General features: G+C 36.7%; 1 protein-coding gene across 1 annotated transcript in view; it reads right to left on the bottom strand.

Moving 5' to 3' along the window:
* Positions 1 to 19988, bottom strand: part of LOC118745941 — a 222809-nt gene that overhangs the window by 15748 nt on the left and 187073 nt on the right. The window contains exon 4 of the mRNA XM_036479608.1: positions 14861 to 14998. Coding sequence (XP_036335501.1) covers positions 14861 to 14998 — 138 coding nt within the window. The remainder of the gene's footprint in view (positions 1 to 14860; positions 14999 to 19988) is intronic.

Here is a 19988-nt window from a genome sequence, read left to right on the forward strand (position 1 = left end):
AGATGAAGATGAAGATGAAGGTGAAGATGAAGATGAAGATGAAGATGAAGATGAAGATGAAGATGAAGATGAAGATGAAGATGAAGATGAAGATGAATATGAACATGAACATGAACATGAACATGAACATGAACATGAACATGAAAATGAACATGAACATGAACATGAACATGAAAATGAACATGAACATGAACTTGAACATGAACATGAACATGAACATGAACATGAACATGAATGTGTAGATAAACATAAACATAAACATAAACATTAAAAGCGATAGAGACAAAGATAGAGAGGAAGAAAGTGATAGGGATAAAAAGGAAATACAACTGAAGAATGTGCGATGTTATATTGTGATGTGTTATGCTACATGTTATGTTATGTTATGTTATTGAATCTAATGCTATTCTATGTTATGTTATGCTAAGTACTAAGCTAAACTCCCCTCCACTTAACCCATTCCAACAAATTTTATTTCAGCACAACTCAACTCACATAAACTATCCTTAATTTTAGCGGTTGAATTTCAAGCGCTGGGCGAACACTAGTAATTATTATACACTAAGACACCCTTAAAACCAGTTCAACCGTTATGTCACATCAAAAAATTTTACGACTTTAGAACGCTTACGTCCCTTGTGAATACGCTAATTACGCTAATAGCCAACTATGGGGTTACTTTATTTGGAAAATAATGCACTGTTGAAAGACAACATAAAGATAGAACAAATTTATTTTCGGTCTCAAAAAATGTCACTAACGACCGGTTACTCAATGTCTGGGTATTGCTAACTGCAGGCAAAGCACCGTAATCGACGTGAACGGCTTCATAACATATAACAAGGAGTGGATAACGTCGATAATGACCTTTAACCTGTGGTTAGTGTTAACAAGACATTGAGTAACCGGCCCTAAGTTAAGTTGAGTTAAGTTAAGTTTCAGGGTTAACCGACACCTCTTCAAAAAATACTTTTGAAACAAAGTTAAACTTAAACCTCTCTTGCTTGACTATTGCACCGTGCGATAAAAACCAAAAATTCTTAAAACACACGAAAGTATCAATATATAACTGCGTCTTTAATTTTTCTCTCTGACGTCAGGATTTTTTCGAAATTTCTAGGATATGATTGAATAAAAAAATATATAAAGGATTTGGTGCATTGTAGAGTAACAATATGGGTATCAATTAAGAGGAAAAATTCGGCACAATTAAAAAAAAAAGAAATAATTTTTTAGTTCACCAGGAGGAATAAGTGTTAAAACTTTACCCTTGAATATCCTTGGAAATTTTCAATATTTATTTTTGAAAAATTATATCAAGGAGTTATATGTAAACTATCACATCCTCGAATTTCGTCCTCCTACCATTATTATTTTTAGATAAAAAAACTAAACTTCTCTTATAAAATATTGATATTTACAATATACATAAATAAAAATACTGGAATCATTACACTGTACAGCACTCGGCTGGGTATTGGACCAACCCAATTTTTTTTTAAGAGATTAAGTCATAGGTAAAAAAGAGATTTCTCCGTTTCTCGAAGTTAGCCTCCGAAATCGAGATATGGGCCTTCGAAGTCCGAAAACGGGCCTTTGGTAAAAAATAATTTTTTATTATTATATGTATATAAATAACTAAAAAACTAAAAATATAGACGTAGACCTTATTTTGTGCAAACTTATATTATAGATGTTATAAGGTCGGGTCTTCAAAAAATTAAAAGTATATAAAAATTTGAGAAAAAACACTTAGAAAGAAAAAATAACTTCTTTTATAAAAAAATATTTTCAGCAAAGAACTTACAAACCGATACGGTATCGTTGTAAAGGCGATTAAACCCCCTTTCTTCTAGTTTGAGTATTTGAATACTTCGTATATAAAAATGTCAGAAAAAACACTTAAAATAAAAAAAAAATACCTTTTCTTATAAATAAAATATATTATACAAAAAAATTACAAACCAATTTAAAAAAACTGGTATCGTTGTAAAGGATACCAGAAAACTTATACGTTCTGAAACACAAAAATTTGTATTTGTATACACAGAAAAAAATTTTATTAAAAGCATTTCTTCCCTCTATATAAACTCCAGCCCCCTAAATAAAAGGCTGGCTACGCCCTTGTTTACAAAACAATTAAAGTACTTAAACCGTACATCAACACGTTAAGTTTGTTCTTTTAGAGCGCATACATGGTTTCATAATAATGATTCCATTATCTTATTAAGAGAAGTGTAATTTTTTTTTTATCTAAAACTAATAGAGTTAGAAGGACGAAATTCAGTCCTTTACATTTTTTTTTTTTCAAAAATAAATATTGGAAATTTCCAAGGATATTCAAGGATAAAATTTTAAAAGGACATTTCAATACTTATTCGTTATGGTGCACCCAAAAATTTATTTTTGATGTGTATACATCTTTGGTTTCGGTAGGGGTAAAATTTGCGAAGCTGTAACGCATATCCCGGCACAAAATTTCGAAGGGCTTAGCATGTGTATTTCAGCATAAAATTTTTATTTTCATTAGAAGCACCCTGTGTTTGCTTGCCAAATTAATTTCCGGACTCTTATTCAGTAACGTGGCCTTCATAAACAACCTCACCTCAGTACTCTAGGTAAATGCTTATAGATTAGGTATGTGTAATCAGAACTTCAGTTTATGTGGAAGGTACCGCTGACTTTCGCAATATGACTATATTACGATTTATTTTTACATTTGAAGAATGAGGCAACCTTTTTCAAAGATATCCCGTATACGCATGTAAACCCAGGTTGTAACCGCATATACATTTAATCAAATTAATCAGCAACATCAAACTTCCAGATAATTCTGAGTACTCTGCAAATACAATTGAATTAAATTCGGTAAAGTACGTAGATTATTGATTAGGGTAGCATATGGTAAAATGTTATTAGCACTTGAACTTCTTCAGTATAAAATGTAATGAATCACAAGAAGTTTTTCGAACTGTCGAGGCATTGAAGTCTGCCAAGATACTAACTACGAAACCAATTACATGAATAATTTAATTGATGAAGTAGATTGCTATACAAATATTTATAAACACATTTCTATTAAATAACAACAAATTCTTACACTATTTCACTAATTATGCGTATTTCTAGTACTTATCTAATGTACAATTGTATTTGAGCACAACAACTTTGATGTTATTAGCTAGTAATTTCAGGTCAACATTTTCAACATTGTTATGTTGGTAGAATCGTAATTCATTGTTAAGCGTATGCGTATTTACATACAGTGACTCAAACAAGTGAGCAATTGTGGATTTTTTTTTTTTTTTTGAATTAAATTTTTTATTTTTATTTTTTTAATATTCACAATATTTTTCAAGTTAATCTTTGTGGAACATTTTTTTTATGAAAATTATGTTCAAGCTTTAACAAAATCTATAAATTTTTGGGAAATTCAAAAAATGTTCAACAATATTTAAACTTTTTGATCTAAATCTTTAGAGCATTTTTGGGTATGCAGTTTTAAAAATAGCCAATACAGTTTTAGTCTAATGAAGTGCAAGTTTCAAGCTGCTAAAAACTCGTGTTGATTTGCAATATTTTTTTAATGGCGGCTTTTGCGGTTTTTTTTTAACAATTTCAGTTTATAAAAAACGTGGTTTTGGTCGAAAATGGTGACATACTTATCTAAGACAATGTATTATCTTCAGTTTTGTATAAAGAACAAGATTCCATCACGAAATTGTATTTAAATTTTCGTTTTCGTTTTCCCGCAGCAGTTTATGTAACGTATACGCCCCGTAACACCATTCATAGTCAGCTAATACATACGTTTACTCGCACGTCTTTACTTAAAAGTCATATTTGGGTGGTTCACAAGGTGTCGTACTTATCGTATTGTTGTATGTTGTAAAGTTTTTAACGGCTAAATAAATATTTAGAGGACTTGAAATCACCACCAACTATTTTTTAGTTGTGTGAAATTTCATAATAAAACTTTTACAGATATGCTCTATTTGATGCCAACTGTTATTGGCTCTAGTAAGAAGATTCTATTTTAAAACTTCCCAAAGTTATTAAAAAAAAACACTTCTGCCTTTTTTTGTGATAATGAAAAAAATTAGTAAATTCGGTACTTTTTTGCCTAAATAAAAGTTTTAAGGCTAAAATTGTACAAATATTTGTTATTTTTATTGTAATTGTTTCTGAATTTCATTTACTAATATTGTAAGGGCTATAAAACTGCATACCAGGTTAAAACGTTTGAAATTTGTATGAAAATTTGTTGAATTTTCCTAAATTTCGGACTAAGTTTGAAATTTCGTTTATACGGGTTTGCTAAAGTTTGGAAGCTTATAGAAAACAAAAAATAAAGTAAATTTAAAAACATTGTGAATAATGGAGAAAAAATCAACACGTGTTCACTGGTTTAAGTCACTGTAGGTATGTAATGACTTAACAACTGTATTATTACAATCACAAGGTGGTGGTCATTTATAGATGGCTACTTATTTGTATTTCTTTGGTACCAAAGTATACATGGATGTTATTTGTTGAGGGCGCATTCCAAAGTAGAAGATGACCTTATGGGGAAAATTACATATGTATATGTAAGTGTAATTACATACATAACATTATTAGAATGCCTCACGCTATATAAAAGAAATGACGAATTACCTGTATTAAACCATTAATATATTAAGTTGGTTAATTTTGTGACTCCGTCAAAATCTTTTGGCTCAATATAAGGTCACTTGTAACCTAACAATGGCGCCCTGAAAGCAAACGATTGAACCTCAATGTTTGTGTCGGTTTCGTTTCAGATTCGAGTACTCATCGCATCTAAAGCACCGCGTTTACCTTATTTGGGTACGGGTACAGAGTCTTATTGGAAATTATTAAATCTTAATCAGACTCCACTCGGATACGTAGTTTTTCATTGCGAGTGCCCTCTTTCAGCAAGGGTCAAGAGGAGAGACATTCCCCTGTTTGGTATTGCTATAAAGAGAGAAGTTTTAATATTTTTCATCACATTAACTTACTGATCCATTTGCCATCCTAAATGAAACTTAGGAGGCGCAAGAGTTTCCCCACCCTACCTTCGTCAGACTGCTAAAGAAACAAAGGATGAAATGTCGGCCCGGACAGCTACACAGATTTATAATGTCTCAGAAAATCTTCTCTCTTTTTCCTACTAAGCTGCAGCCATAATAATCTTGTTCCCCAAGTAATCACTAAACGACGCTAGTACAGAGGTATCCGCCTCGTTAATTGGCATCTCAGGGTCCGTTTTAGCCATCTTATCAGCTGACTTGTTCCTTTCGATATGGCTATGTCCTGGAACCCAGCAGCGAGAGACGTTGATGTGGCTCAGTGACAATCCCCGGCTCACTATGTTAGATCCTTAGGCCTTGAAGACTATCCTTGGATACGATGAGCACCCCATCGTATCAAAGACCACATTATACCATGGGTATCGTTTTATTGAGGTAGGAATTAACATCGGAAGACAGGCCCAACCTCTTACCTATTGCCCACAGAAGCAGTACAGAGCCTCTCTCTTTTCAGAAAAATGCTGAAGAAGACCGTTGGCGAACACAATCCAGAGAAAGGGTAAGTCAACGCTAACCTAGGGCGTGTCCTTGTTCACCCGGTGCTGGGTGATGCCACGGCTCCACTTAACCGCGGCAGTTCTGTCAGTGACCAGGTGGTTTATGAGCCTTAAAATGTCAGTTTTGACCAAAATACTACTAAAAGTTCTGAACATTTCCCCCGAAGAACATTACGAAAAGATCTTTGTGTATTAAGTTTTCCTCAATCAATCTCGACTGATCTACCCTTGATGTATGCAGTATCTGCCAAGCGTTCACGAGGAATCCTAATTTTAAAATGAAAATCAGCAGCAAATCCTGGTTTTTAAGCAGAACCGAAAATAGTCAGATTTGTCTGAAGTGCATGGGAAAGATGGCCTCCAAGCGCTGGGAGTGTACCCTGGCACAATGAAACTAGCGACGATTGGAATCAGCCAACGATACGATACCTTTAGGATCTTTCACAGCTGGGCAGCTATAATTTGTTCGGCCCGCACTGACTTGGAGGGCTTGAATGTGCAGCTTGTCCACATTCCCCAAATAGTTGGTTTGTCTTGTTGCATGGAAAGAGGGCTGTGAGAAGAAGCTTGAGTGACATCTCACTATGCATTAAAATAAAAATGACTTAAAATAATGCTATTAAAAAATGCATGGTGTAGTGAACGCACATAAAAATAAGTCATTTAAAAAAAATACCTGTATAAATATTTACAACGAAGCAATCAAGTATCAGAAACGACTGATTAGTTGAATAAGATTACTGATCTCACTGCGAAAGATTAAATTTATTGACGTTTGTTACCATTACTTAACAGAAGCGTAAAATAAATTGGAATTAAGAAAAAATATCGAATAATAAGAAACCTTAATTCAATTAAAAAAAAGCTAGATAAAAGGAAACCACAAATGATTTTAATTTTCTGAATGGAAAATTATATTTTAAAAAAGAAATTTCAATGAAGGCTCGCGTACAGCTTTCGGATGAGCTCATATATACGAGTACAATCTATACGTATTTACGTTTGTCGTATTGGCTTTACCTACTGACACACAATACAAAAATGGCAGCCCTGTCGTATACGCAACTTTATTTATGATCCCTGCAAAAAGGCGTTGCGCAAGCGATTGCTGTTGGCTTATTTTCGCTTTCCCCTTTAATTTGATTGTATTTCACGCATGAAATTTTCCACCACTACTCCTCAATTTATGTACCTACCTACATATGAATGTACAATATATCGAAGGCGAAATTGCTGGCACTTGCATGTGTGCAAAAATGTAAATACATATGTACATACATATGTACATGTATTGCAATAAACAACTGCAGCTGGTTGATGTGCAGATTTATTATAACTGCATGTTTGCTAACAAAGTGAACTAAAATTTATTGTTGCGCACTGATAACAATTCAATTGATACTTGGCAAAAGAAATAAATTATAGCTCATGTCATGAAATGGATATGAACTCATTTTGTGGCAAGATATTTGTTAGATAAATGTGAATGCGTAAGTACGTAGTCATCGTACCTACTTAAACGTCGCTTAACAAAGTATGGTACTTTTTTTTAGTAACCGAGGTTTGTTTTAGCTTAACCGAAGAATGATCGATTTTTAAGCCCGGAGTGCAAAATTTACCACTTATACACGTAGTACATCGTACTCCGTCGCGATAACTACATAGGTGACCTAACAACTCCTCTAAATCTAATCTGAGGGTAAAATAAAAAGTCTCCGCTGGTTTTTGGGTAAACTTTTGAAACCAAATGTTCTTTACTGATAATGGATTTTTTTCGAGTATAGTGTACATATGAGCTACTAATTAGTATACCTTTTGCCAATGCTCGGGTAGCTTTATAATTCTATTGGCGTATAACTTCTACGTTTTATTCGTGAAGTGGTTTTCAACGGCTCATCGGTCATGTCTGTGAAGTTGGCATACGGTATGATGCAAAAAGACAAAATAGCTGTTCTCAGTAGCTTTTCAATAGTTCTAGAGTTCTTGAAAAGGAAAAAAGTTTTGGATATTTCGCCAAGAAAAAAAAGAAAAACTTTTGTGAGTAGCTTTCCATTAGTTCTACATAGAGTTCCTGAGAAGGGAAAAGAAAGTTCTGCGAAATTGCGCTAATGAATCATTTCAAAAAAGCCAAAAAAAAAATTGTTTGAAAAAACAAATATAACGGATCTAAGTAGCTTTTCAATAGATCTAGGATTCCTAAACAATTTTAATTTTCTTCAAAAAGTAACCTTTTCGATTTTTTTGAAAAAATGTTTCTTCGGTGTAATTTTGCAGGACTGTTTTTTTTTATGAACTCTAGATCCATTGAAATGCTACCTAGAACAGTTTTTATATTTTTTTTCGAACATTTAACTTTTCTGACTTTTTGGATTTTTGTTTTTTGGTGTAATTTTACAGAAATTTTTTTCTTCTCAGAAACTCTAGAGCTATTAGAAAGGTACTAAGAACAGTTTTAATTTTTGGTTTTTTTCGAGAAGTAAATTTTTTCGTTTTTTTAAACTGTTTTTTTTCGTTTTTGGGGACTCTAGAACTCACGGAAAGATACTCAAAACGGTTTTCGTTTTTATTTTTTTTTTTTAAATTTGACTTTTGCAACTTTTTTGAAAACAAGTGTTTTTTTCGGTGTAACGTCGGTTGCCTTTTTATGAGAAGCTTTTTTCATAGCAGAAATATACTCGCAGGTTTGCCATTGCCAGCCGAGAGGTGATCACTATTTCAGAGAAATATATGATTTTCTGGTTAAAACCGGCATATAATCTGAAGTTAATCAAAATTGTAAAGTAATTACTATTTGCACTCAAAAGAGCGATGCACAGTGGTTAAAAATTGGCATTTTGTGTTCCCAATTCACTGAAGCCGTAATTTCTCACTCAATTTGATAATTTTTTTTTGAAATGAAAGCCAATAAAGTTTGGAAGAGACCAGTTGAGCCCAATTTACGGACTTTTGTTTTTTGTTTGTACAAAATTGTTTAGTTCAAAGTGCCGAAAAAGTAGTAATTTTGAAGAAAATCGATTCTCCTGTTTCAGTTAACAAATGTTACCCAATAAATGCTAGTTGAAAACAATTGTAGCGTTCTCCCAAAAAAAAAAAAATAAAATTTAAAATTTTAAATTTAAATGCTATAAAAAATTTGCACCAAAATTATTATTATTTTTTTCGGGTATGCAGCTTTATAGATCATAACATTTTTAAGTGGCTAAGAGTTCTCGTTGATTTTTAATAACATAACAAACGCTGTAATTTCCATTTGGCATGCAGATTTGCTCGAAATGTTAGCGAATAAAATTATTAAAAATCAAAGCGACCTCTTAGCCACTTGCGACCTGCACATTATTGTACTAAAATTTTATGATCTATAAAACTGTGTACACAACATTTTTCTAGAAACTAACTTTTTTTTAAAATTTGGTGAATTTTTTTATAACATTTAAAATTTTCTTGTGAAATTTTTTTCGTTTTGTGGAAACCCTAGAATTGTTTTCAACTTGGTTTTATTATATAACAATTATTAGCTGGAACAGGAGAATTGATTCTCTTTAAAATTGCTACTTTTTCTGCACTATGCACTAAAAAATTTTTTACAAACAAACAAAAATTCAAAAATCGGGCTCAACTGGTCTCTTCCAATTTTTTTTAGATTTCGTTAAAAAAAAAAATTAACTATTTAAATTGAGTGAAAATGAAGGCTACAGGGAATAGTGATAACTGAGTGCCAGTTTTGAATCACTGTGCGATGGCCATTGCAATCCACCGACCGTTACAATATTTGATATTTCCTCATTCATATATGTAGGAGAAAAAATTTCGTGAATTTGTATTAAGCCAACTATTTTACATCGTAGCTTACATATGTACATATATCGTTATTGCAGAGGATCATCGTATATGTACATTTAACAGTTTCACTTCTACCTCTTTAACTTACTATTCGTTTAGACGGCATTCGTTTCATATCCATTAGGACTTTATAACACGAAGTAGTGTGCGTAATTAGATGTTAATTTGTAGTTGGCTAATCAGCCTTTGGCAGTTGTCATTACTTTCATTTGCAGCGCAATGAAAAAAGGAATAATAACAAAAACATGAATACCAGTTATTCTGGAGCATATGCTCATCTACATAATTAGCTTTTCTTATTGAAGTCTGCTTGGAATGAGGAAAAAGTGTTGAAAGCTGCGCTCAGTAAATTAATTTCTAAACTTTGTCCTGCAAGCGACTGTACTTGTTACTACATTTATGCGAATAACATTTAAATAAGTGACATTTTTGCTCTGCTTCTAGTGCTTCAACTTTTTGTTTAAGTTGATTATAAATGTCAAAATATAAAAAAGTGTTTAACTAAGTTTTCAATACTATAGTAAAGAAATTTAGAATATTGAAAGGTTATTTGGTTTGCGTAATACAAGGGTAATCAAAACTTCAGATGTTATTTGTTATTTATTTATTTAAAAAGCATGCAAAATTTATTTAAATAGTACTGTCTATGTCCTCTTAAACAATTCTTATCAATGTTAGTACAACAAAGTAAAAGTACAAATCGATATGCAATATGCAGGGTGTTCTAGACCACCCATGGAGGAAAATGTTGTTTACTGAAAAACGCATGAGCTTTTGGTCGTATTACCGAATTCGGTTTTCGACCGAAAGTGGGTAAAACAGACCGGAGGTGCATTACTTTAACTGGAGGTTCACTCCAGAACAAAGATTCTAGTTAGTTAGTTAGTTAATTTTCTGGGTGTACTAGAACCAGAGACACCGCGACCTAAAAGATCTTTTGTATTACTTTAAAGGAGTCCCTAACCCAATGAGGCCAAGAAAGGGCCTTGGTAGACGAATTTCTAATAACAGAGAATTTAAAATAAATCAGTCTTTGTAAAGCCGGACAGTGACAGAGCATATGCTCCGAAGTTTCATCAGCCTCGAGGCTGAGCCGGCATTCCGACTCTGTGATCGCAAGTGGAATCGCAATTGGTTGTGACCAGTCAGATACCCAAGAAGTAGCCTGATGTCATTTCTATTTGGTAGGACAATGGTGTTTCTTTTAAAAGAGTAGCCGAAGAACCAGGCCTGTCTAAATCTTACTGTGTTGAGGGTGTACCCAAACAGGAATTATGGCCCTCGAAGAGGACCAACTTATACCACAGAATGGTGAAGGTCCCGAAAAGGCAGTCAGCAATCCTTCACGTGCCAACTCGTCAGCGATCTCGTTGCCTTCGATCCCGGAATGGCCTGGTACCCAACACTTACCGTTTTTTTGGCCCAGATGGCTGCTTGGCTATCTGAAAATATAACCAAAAATGCGCCCTTTAAACCCTTTTCAAGGTGTAATTTTGCGCAGCTTAAGATTGCGACTATTTCAGCATTAAACACCGTGGGCTATTTGCCCATGGGAATCGCATGTTTGGTTCTGGGTCTAAAGATGCCTGCATCCTCTCTGACCGCCATCCCTGAACCATCTGTGTACCAGTGTACATATTTGAGATCAAGCGCAGGGAGCCCATTTGCCAAATCTTTGCGATCGGGGATTATCACTTGGAATCTTCTGCCAAAGCAGACCTCCTTAGTAATGGAATCAGAGATTCCGCATATTTCCAACCCTGGTATCATCCCAAGAATACCTGCATGAAGTTTCTTTGCGAAGAAGCCGTCGTTAGATAGTCGAAGTTGCAGCTGCCACGTGGCTGCTGTTTACTGGATAAAAATATGGAGAGGGGTGCATCCAAGTAGCAACTCAAGAGCCGTAGTTGAGCATGTTCTTATAGATACAGCGACGGATAGACGTACAAATCTTTGCAGTTTGTTATGGCGAATTATGGCAGTTTTTTGCATTGCCTTCTGCCACCACGCTACTGATGCATAGGACACAATCGGACGGACGATCATACGGTAGAGCCACTCAATAATCCTTGAGCTCGAACCCCATTTCCTACCAAAGAGTCTTCTGCAGGCCCACATGGCCCGCGTGGCTTTAGCAACCGTTCTGTCAAGATGGGAGGTCCAATTAAGTCTCTTATCTAGCGTTATCCCCCGATATTTGATATCATCGGAGTATTCAAGTATTGTCCCTCCAAGAGTGACCAAACCAAGGTTCGGTTTATACCTTGTTGTAAACGGTACCAGAACAGCCTTCCGAGTTTTATGCTGAGGCCCTTATTGGCTCACCAGTTTGGGACTACGCGCAGAGCTGCGCATGTAAAGTCAGAGACAGTACTGCCGAATTTTCCCATAACTATAATTGCAAGGTCATCTGCGTATCCCAAAACATCGTAACCACACTTATGTAGTCTGATTAAGACGTCATCCACAAAAAGTGACCAAAGCAAGGGAGAAAGGACCCTTCCCTGTTGACCGCCTCTCACGGCTCTGATCTTCACTTGAGTATTCCCCAAGGACGATACAATTTCACGCTCACGAAGCATAGCGTCGATCCAAACGACAGTAGTAGCGTCTAAGCCTCTTTGGACTAATGCCCTTGAGATAGATCCATAGGCAGTTTTATCGAAAGGGCCCTCGATGTCCAAGAAGGTACACAGAGCGATCTCCTGTGCCTAGAAGGCACTTTAGATCCTACTAACCTGACACTGTAGGGCCGAATCCGTTAATTCCCCTTTAACATATGCAAATTGTGTGTGGTGAAAGGGAGTGAAAGTGTTGACTCTCTCCCTAATATGGAGGTCTAGGAGTCTCTCAAAAGTTTTTAAAGTGAAGGAAGTTAGGCTAATAGGTCTGTATGATTTAACTAAGTCAAGCGGCCTGTTGCCCGATTTTGAATAAATAACACGGACACCTTCCTCCATGCATGCGGTATTTATTCCCAGCAGTAACTAGCCCTAAATATACAGATCAGGGGATCAATGATATCCTCAATACTTCTTTGCAGTAGTGCTGGGAAGATCCCATCACCACCGGCTGCTTTGAAGGGTTCAAAAGACTCTACCGCCCACCGTACCTTGTCCCTGTCAAAGATGGAGCCAGATCTGCGTTGACTTCTCACTCTAGGGAACCTGTGTTTCGAGGAGACAGGGGCGATCAGATCATGCTCCCCAAAAGTTTTGTTTTTGTCCGTGCTAAAAAATATACATTTATCCTATTAAAAGAATTGGCTTCCGGTCAGTTTAACCAATAATACGATTGAAAGATAGGTCATTCCTGACTTGGATATTCGTATTTTTTCGTTTTCCAATTAAAACATTTCTACTTACTTTAGAAGTTTATATGGGACCAATTGAAGTTCGAAGGTCATTTAGAGGTTGAAAAAAGCACGTCCGAGAAAAAAGTTTCAACCAAAAGTTGCGTTTTTGCCGAATCCAATTATATGGTAAAACATATATAATAATAATAATAGATTGGCGCTTACACATATGTTAGTGTTTGGCCGAGCTTCTCCACCGGTTTGTGGCGTGCGCCTTGATGTTGTCATACAAAGCGGAGGAACCTACAGTTTTACGCCGACTCCGAACGGCGATTGTATTTTTAAGAGAAGCTGTTTTTCATGGCAGAAATACACTCGGAGGTTTGCCATTGCCTGCCGAGGAACGACCGCTGTTAAGAAAAAACCTTTTTTCTATATTTTTTGCGATGTTGCTTTGACCAGGGTTTGAACCCAGGTGCTCCGGAGTGGAAGCGCGCACTGCTTACCACTACACCACAGCGGCCGACATATATATTTAATTAAAAAAAATGGGCTTCCGGTTCATTTAAACCACTTCCCGCCAGAACCGGAATCCCCGACTTGAGAGTTCATGACCTCGCACTTCCCAATTAAATCATTTTCCTTCCAGAGGTACTTTGGAATCAGCAAAACAAAAAAATTACAACACACTACAAAAGATCAGAAATCACTGGTCCCAGATGGTGGGTATTCAAAAATGCTAAAACGTGTGCCATTTGGTCACGTTCATACTCTTTGGAAAGAAGTTAGGGTAGTCTTCATTCCCAAGCCTGGTAAGAATGACTATGCGCTGGAAAAAAGATTCAGGCCAATCAGCCTGACATCATTCATACTGAAAAATCTGAAGCGCACGGTCGATAAGTACATTAAATCAATGGTTTCGGTGAACAGCCCCCTTAGGGTTCATCAACATGCATACCAAGCGGTAAGATCTGTGAATCAGCTCTAAATGACCTTGTTGCAAAGACCGAGGTCGGTCTGGTAGCAGGTGACTTCATTCACATGCCAGCTTACCCGGATGATGTTTGTGCAGGATCATCAAGTTAGAGTCGGATGTCTTTCCGCGGAGCCATATTCATACTTTACGAGTAGTAAGAATTTGTGCATTAACTTCGCAACTAGCACAACCCAAGATTCGACTGTCCCGCTGTGCAGTCGTTTTGCAGTAGTTCAGTACTGGTATTTGTATAGCGGAACTAGCGCTTTGCCAGATTGTGTCTACACTTTGCTGCAGGGTGCGTATGAAGATAGCGCAAAATGCATCGTTATAACTATCATTACTACGAGTATAAACATAACTTAGCAGCAATGCGTATAAACATATTATAGAGCGCATATGCAGATACGCTGATGCCAAAGGCAAGCCACCATAATGATGTATGCAAAAATGCACGAGTAGTACCTACATGCATCCATATACATATATATTAATTTATGCATATACATATGTTTATGCGCTTTAGGAAATTTTCACTTCGAGCAACTGCAACTTAGTCCAAGCAAGCATGAAACTAACCTCTTGCCTAGCTAGCTTTTGTTGCATCGGTTGCATCCGTGGCAGCTTCCCCGCTTTTCCTAAGCGCTTAGCGAGCGTCATGAAAATGTGTTAGTAATATTAGCATAATTTGTTTATTAGTAGTGGCAACAGCTGTGTGCTGCTGCACAAATGCCAGCCATGCGGCATGCAACGCATAAACTAACAAATAGCACACTCGTACGCGTAACTATTAATATACGCGGATATTTTAGAGGAACACATGCTCCAAATGTGCAATCATACATATGTACATACATGCTGCATACATACATATGTTAGCAATATAACGACCTGCATATCTATGTATGTATGTACGTATGTATATCTATTTCCTTACACCCAAAGTTAGCGAAATATTTTTTACGTATATAATTTTAAGGCAGGCAGTTAAGCGAAATCATAGTTTCACGTCTTGCGAGTGGTTAGTTATGCGCTTTTGATGTTAAATTGCTAACTATTTTCATATTGCAGCTGTTAACTTTCAAACAACGATTATGGGTTAGTGTTAGTCTACGTATGTATGTATGTATGTATGTTAGTTTGTGTGTGTTGTACGAACCCGCTACGGTTTGTATATGCCCAAACATTCCAGCAAACTCATCATCACCAGACTGGTAAATACGGTCTGAGCTTATATAAAATGCATCGTCATTGTAGTATTGTTGTAGAAAACTGCTCGTTTCATCGTCGATGGTGTCTACAAAAATACATGAGGGAAAAAGTATGAGCTTGATAATAAGTATACTACATAATTTTGATTATGGTTGTGGGCGAAATTGGGGTGATGGAAATTATTAAAGAAAGACTAAAATTTACATAAAATTAAACTAATTAAAATAATTTTGTTTATTGTAATATAAATAGAACTAAAACGCAGCTAAAAGCTTTAAATTAAGTCTAACATAAGATTCGTTCAATACGAAAGTATATGAAAAAAATAATAAAAAATAAAGATCAATTTTAATTAAAAGTTTTGGTCATAAGAAACCTACAGTATATAAAAAGCAAACATGAAATCAGGGATCTTTTTGAAAATCAGTCCTGTTTTATTCTTACTTATTCAACAAGCCTTAACAATTACATCAAAAAATGTTCAACTTTTTATAGCCCATTAGCCCTCATTAGTCCCTTAAATAACAAAACTAATTTATCCTTAGGGCAACTTTTGACCCTGTGAAAATTAGAGGTTTTTTGGATTAAACAAAATATTTGGAGCTGATTTATTGATAATTCGTCCTTTGTTTTTTTTCACATTTAACACATATTACAGGTTTGTTGTGGTGATATTTTCATAGAAATTTGTTGCACATTACACATTTCACGGATTGTTGGTTTGCGCTAATGTCACACAGACATAAGAAATGTCGAACACGTTAATTTGTGCTGATTGTGAAATGCTGGCTCCAGTGCTCTGTGTTTGTTCAACAAGCGGGCCGGCATTGATTCGACGGGGGAATTATTCCTCCCAAAAGTGAATGAATATTTAAATTTCGTCTTTTATGTGAGATTAGGGTCATTTGTGCCCCTGGGGTCCAATTGGTAACAATAGCCAAAAATATTTCAGTTACAATTTAAAATTCCATAGTAAAGAAAATTTTAATTTTTTAGCAGAAAAAATAGAGCAAAAAAATTTAGTTGTTCGGACCCAAGGCAAGTGAGAAAATCAGATTCAAAATTTAAAAGGGGCCAATTTTGAACCTAAAGACTAATGAGGGTTAAATTTAAGTGGGTTACTGTGCAAATTTCAGTACACCAAACAATCGCATTGATTTTTAATGTTTTTTTTTGTTGCCGATGCTAGGCATTTTCTTCCTAAAAGTAATTGTCGAATTGATTATTATATTATTGAATCAAATTTTCCAATCTATATGATAAAGAGAACGTCCAATTAGTGTTTACATACGACAATACTTTGAGAAGTATATTTAACAACATGAAAAACAAAATTCCCAAGCATGAGAAATCTGATGTAGTATACAGTATTCCATGTAATGGCGACGGGTCCCACGAATGCAAACAAGTATATGTGGGGACAACCAAATCAAAACTTAAGACAAGGATTTCCGCTCACAAATCGAACGTAAAATTAAGGAATACTTACTCGGACAACAAGACGGCCTTGTCATCCCACTGTAAAGAGACGGGACATTACCCCGATTTTGAAAATGTGAGTGTCTTAGAAGAAGAGAAAAATTACCACAAACGCTTTATATTAGAAATGCTCCACATTGTGAACACCCCTAATGATAAAAGGATGAATTTCAAAACAGACACTGAAAACTGTGCACACGTCGACCGCAACATAATATTAAGGCACAACAAACAAGCCTAATATTGGTGTCTATTATTCGTTCCGTGTCCGAACTTCATCTATGATAACATTACAATGCTGGATGATTTGCATACATATTTATGTCGTACTGTGTGCCGTCCAATGCAATGCTGTTTGTATGATTTTTTGTTCACAATTACTGTCCTTTCACTTGGTTATATTTTTATATCCAGTTCATCTCGTTGTTTGGTTTGTTAAATCTTTTGTTTTTTTGCACACATTAGTCTACCAGGCGCAGCGGAATGTGTAAGTTGCGCTTATATATAGTATGTTGATAGTCTTTTATGCAATTTTTGTAATTAAGATATTCATTGCAGTCCTGATGGTGACTTCAGACTGAAGTCGAAATATAGACGATTTAAAAACAACAAAAACAGATTGTTTTATTTCATCCCGGCCGTGAGCTCAAAAAATCAACAGAATCTTCAATTAACGGCCAAATATAAATAAAAAATATTTGAAAGAAAGAAAAAATTGGACTGGTTTAATTTCCTGTGGACTATATCGATAGCTGAGTGGAAGATCGACCTATCTGGGCAGGCAGTTCGAAAACGCCCTATCTAAGAAAACTTTTCAACAACGCCCTTCTTCAGAATTTGATTGAAGAAGCCCTATTTCAGAATTTTATTGAGAGACACCCTATCTCGGAATTCGGTTCAAAAACGCCCTAACTCAGCTGAAAATACATTGAAAATGTGCTGAGTTAGGGCGTTTTTGAATCGGCAGCTGATATATATATGTTTTTCAATAAAATTTTGAAATAGGACGTTCTTCTATCAAATTCTGAAGAAGGGCGTTGTTGAAAAGTTTTCTTAGATAGGGCTTTTTCGAACTGGCTGTCGAGATAGGTCAATCTTCCACTCAGCCATCGCATCCACGCAGCGAGTAGCAATTCTGCATCAAGCCGCGTGATTTCGCAACGCTGGTGGAGTTAATAAACCTTTACGAAAAATTTGAAAATTTTATATCCGGCACCTTTTACGACATGAATCTCACGTTGACGCCTCTAGATGTGCATCGATTCCACAAGTGCGCCGGGAAGAGCGGTATCACGTCCTGAAACCAACACCGATGAACCCCAGTAGTGCGAGACCGTGGCAGGCCAGAAACGACGACCGAAGAACAGCGCAGACCCGAGAACTGCATGCAGGCGAAGCGAAGAGAGTGGCCAGGTTGCGTGCGGATGCCGTAATCCTAGAATGAACTTCTGCTGGAAGTGTGGTCGTCGCGGGGTGCACGCAACAGACTGCTACAGAAGGATGCAGGGAAAGGATCTTTGGTCCCGCCCAGGAAGCGAAACCCCAAACCAGGGTGACCTTATGCTCAGGAGAAGGGCGAATCGTTGCGACCGCCACACTAGAAAAGACGAAAGTGCAGGCGCCAGTAGACACTGGAGCCATGAGAAGTTTCATTAACGACGCGAACAGCGAATGCTTTCCACGGTTGAGGGTAAAGATGGTGGAAACAAGAGTTCTGATTGGTGATGGTAGCTCAACTATGATATGCGAGGCTATAGATGCGACAGTCGGTATGGGTGACCAAGCCTACAAAACCGAGCTATTAATGCCACCAAAACTTGCAGGCGACATTATCATAGGGGTCGACTACCTCTCCCAGGCGCGTATTTGCATACGTTGCGGAGGGGAGTTATTGACGCTAGAAGCGCCTGATATGCCTTAACGGAGGTTACGTGCATCACTATGGCTGAGCAAACTTGCAAAAACTCCGACAAGACCCCACAACCGCCAAACGTTTTTAACCCTCCGTTTACGAGTTCTTATAACACGAACTAAGCGTCTTAGAGGAAATGGCAGATACATTCAACATAGCCACGCACAAAACAACTATGACCGCCCTATTAGGCAAAGGTTACTTCCCGGAGAACCCACGCATGCATGAGATCATCAGCAAAGAGCGCCGGATGGCAGAGCCCTGCAAATGGCTGGAAGAGAAGATAAGGGAAGTAAAACTTAGCTCCGTTAAATTTCCAGATTACACTCTGGGAGACGGTAACCTCTACTGATACCTTCCTGCCCACGTTGATGGACAAGACTACATCCCATGAAAGTTGCGCTTAGCGAAGACTCTGAGGCAGAGGGTACTACATGAGGTCCACGAACCAACCATCGATGGCCACATGGGCGTACAGAAACCCATCGCAAGAGTCACTGCACGATATTACTAGCCAGGCATATTCTGCGATGTGTGTAAATACGTGAAAGGGTGTCAGTCGTGCCAACTATATAAACCCAGCAAACAGCCGACTTCGTTGAACCGATCCCATGATCAAAACACGTCAGCACAATGATGACAAATTTTCTAAGTGGGTAGAGATCATGCCCCTCTGGAGCACGTCATTTCGGGAACAGAACGGTATGGAGCGATTCGGTATTCCGAAAAACCTGGTGACAGATAACGGAACGCATTTCACCAGTCGGGCATTCAAAAGGGTTCCTCGAGCGGAGAGGCACCAATTTGCTACTTCCTATATTCAACAGGAAAACCCGACGGAGATAACAAACCGCAACGTACCATGTACGTACGCAGTTTGTTGGCGAGCGACAACGGAACTGGGACGGCCTGATGCCGGAAAAATGCTACCACTGAATACCAGCGTCTGAGAGCCGCATCTCTCAAGGGCAGTATATGACGAGACTACGTTCAGCACGGGGTAAAACCACAACGCCAAACGGGACGGCCGCAACATTAAAGGAGGTATTTAGTCCGGTGCATAAAAAACCAATAGCAAAACATCGGTGGAATAAACACGTTACCAGAATCTACGAGAGAGGCAGTGGAGACCAGCTATAGGCGACCTGGTGTTACTGTTCACCGGTTATCGTGGAGGTGGAAAGACATGGAAAGACTAGGGCCGCATATATAAGCAAAATGAAGGCCACCTCCTAGAAGCAACTAACACGGCACCGAAGGGTAATGCAAGCCCCGAAACGAAGGTGCAGAGGCGGCAAAGAAGGTGAGAGAATTTATTTAGCGAAATTTGAAAGAAAATTGTACAAAAAAATTGCAGAAAATAATTTTGGAGGAAGCAAAAAACATAAAAAAATTACAAGGAAAAATAAAAAAACAAAGTTTTAGAAAATTTTTTTGGAAAAATTTTGGATGAAAAGTATAAGGAAATAAAAAAAAAAAGGTTAAAGGAAAAATTTTGAAAAAAATTACATTGAAAAAATTTTAGAGAACAAAATGTACGTAACACAATTTTGGGGAAAGAATTAAAAAAAAATGGGGAAAATTTTGATGAAAAATTTTTTGAAGAAAATTTTCAAGGGAAATTTTTTGAGAACATGCCCAGCAAAAAATCGGTAATCGCTTTTAGTGGTAACGTCTTCTAGAA

The sequence above is a fragment of the Rhagoletis pomonella genome, unplaced genomic scaffold, assembly GCF_013731165.1.
Source record: "Rhagoletis pomonella isolate Grant_MI unplaced genomic scaffold, Rhpom_1.0 Rhpom_scaffold_00010, whole genome shotgun sequence".
Classification (NCBI taxonomy): Eukaryota; Metazoa; Arthropoda; class Insecta; order Diptera; family Tephritidae; genus Rhagoletis; species Rhagoletis pomonella.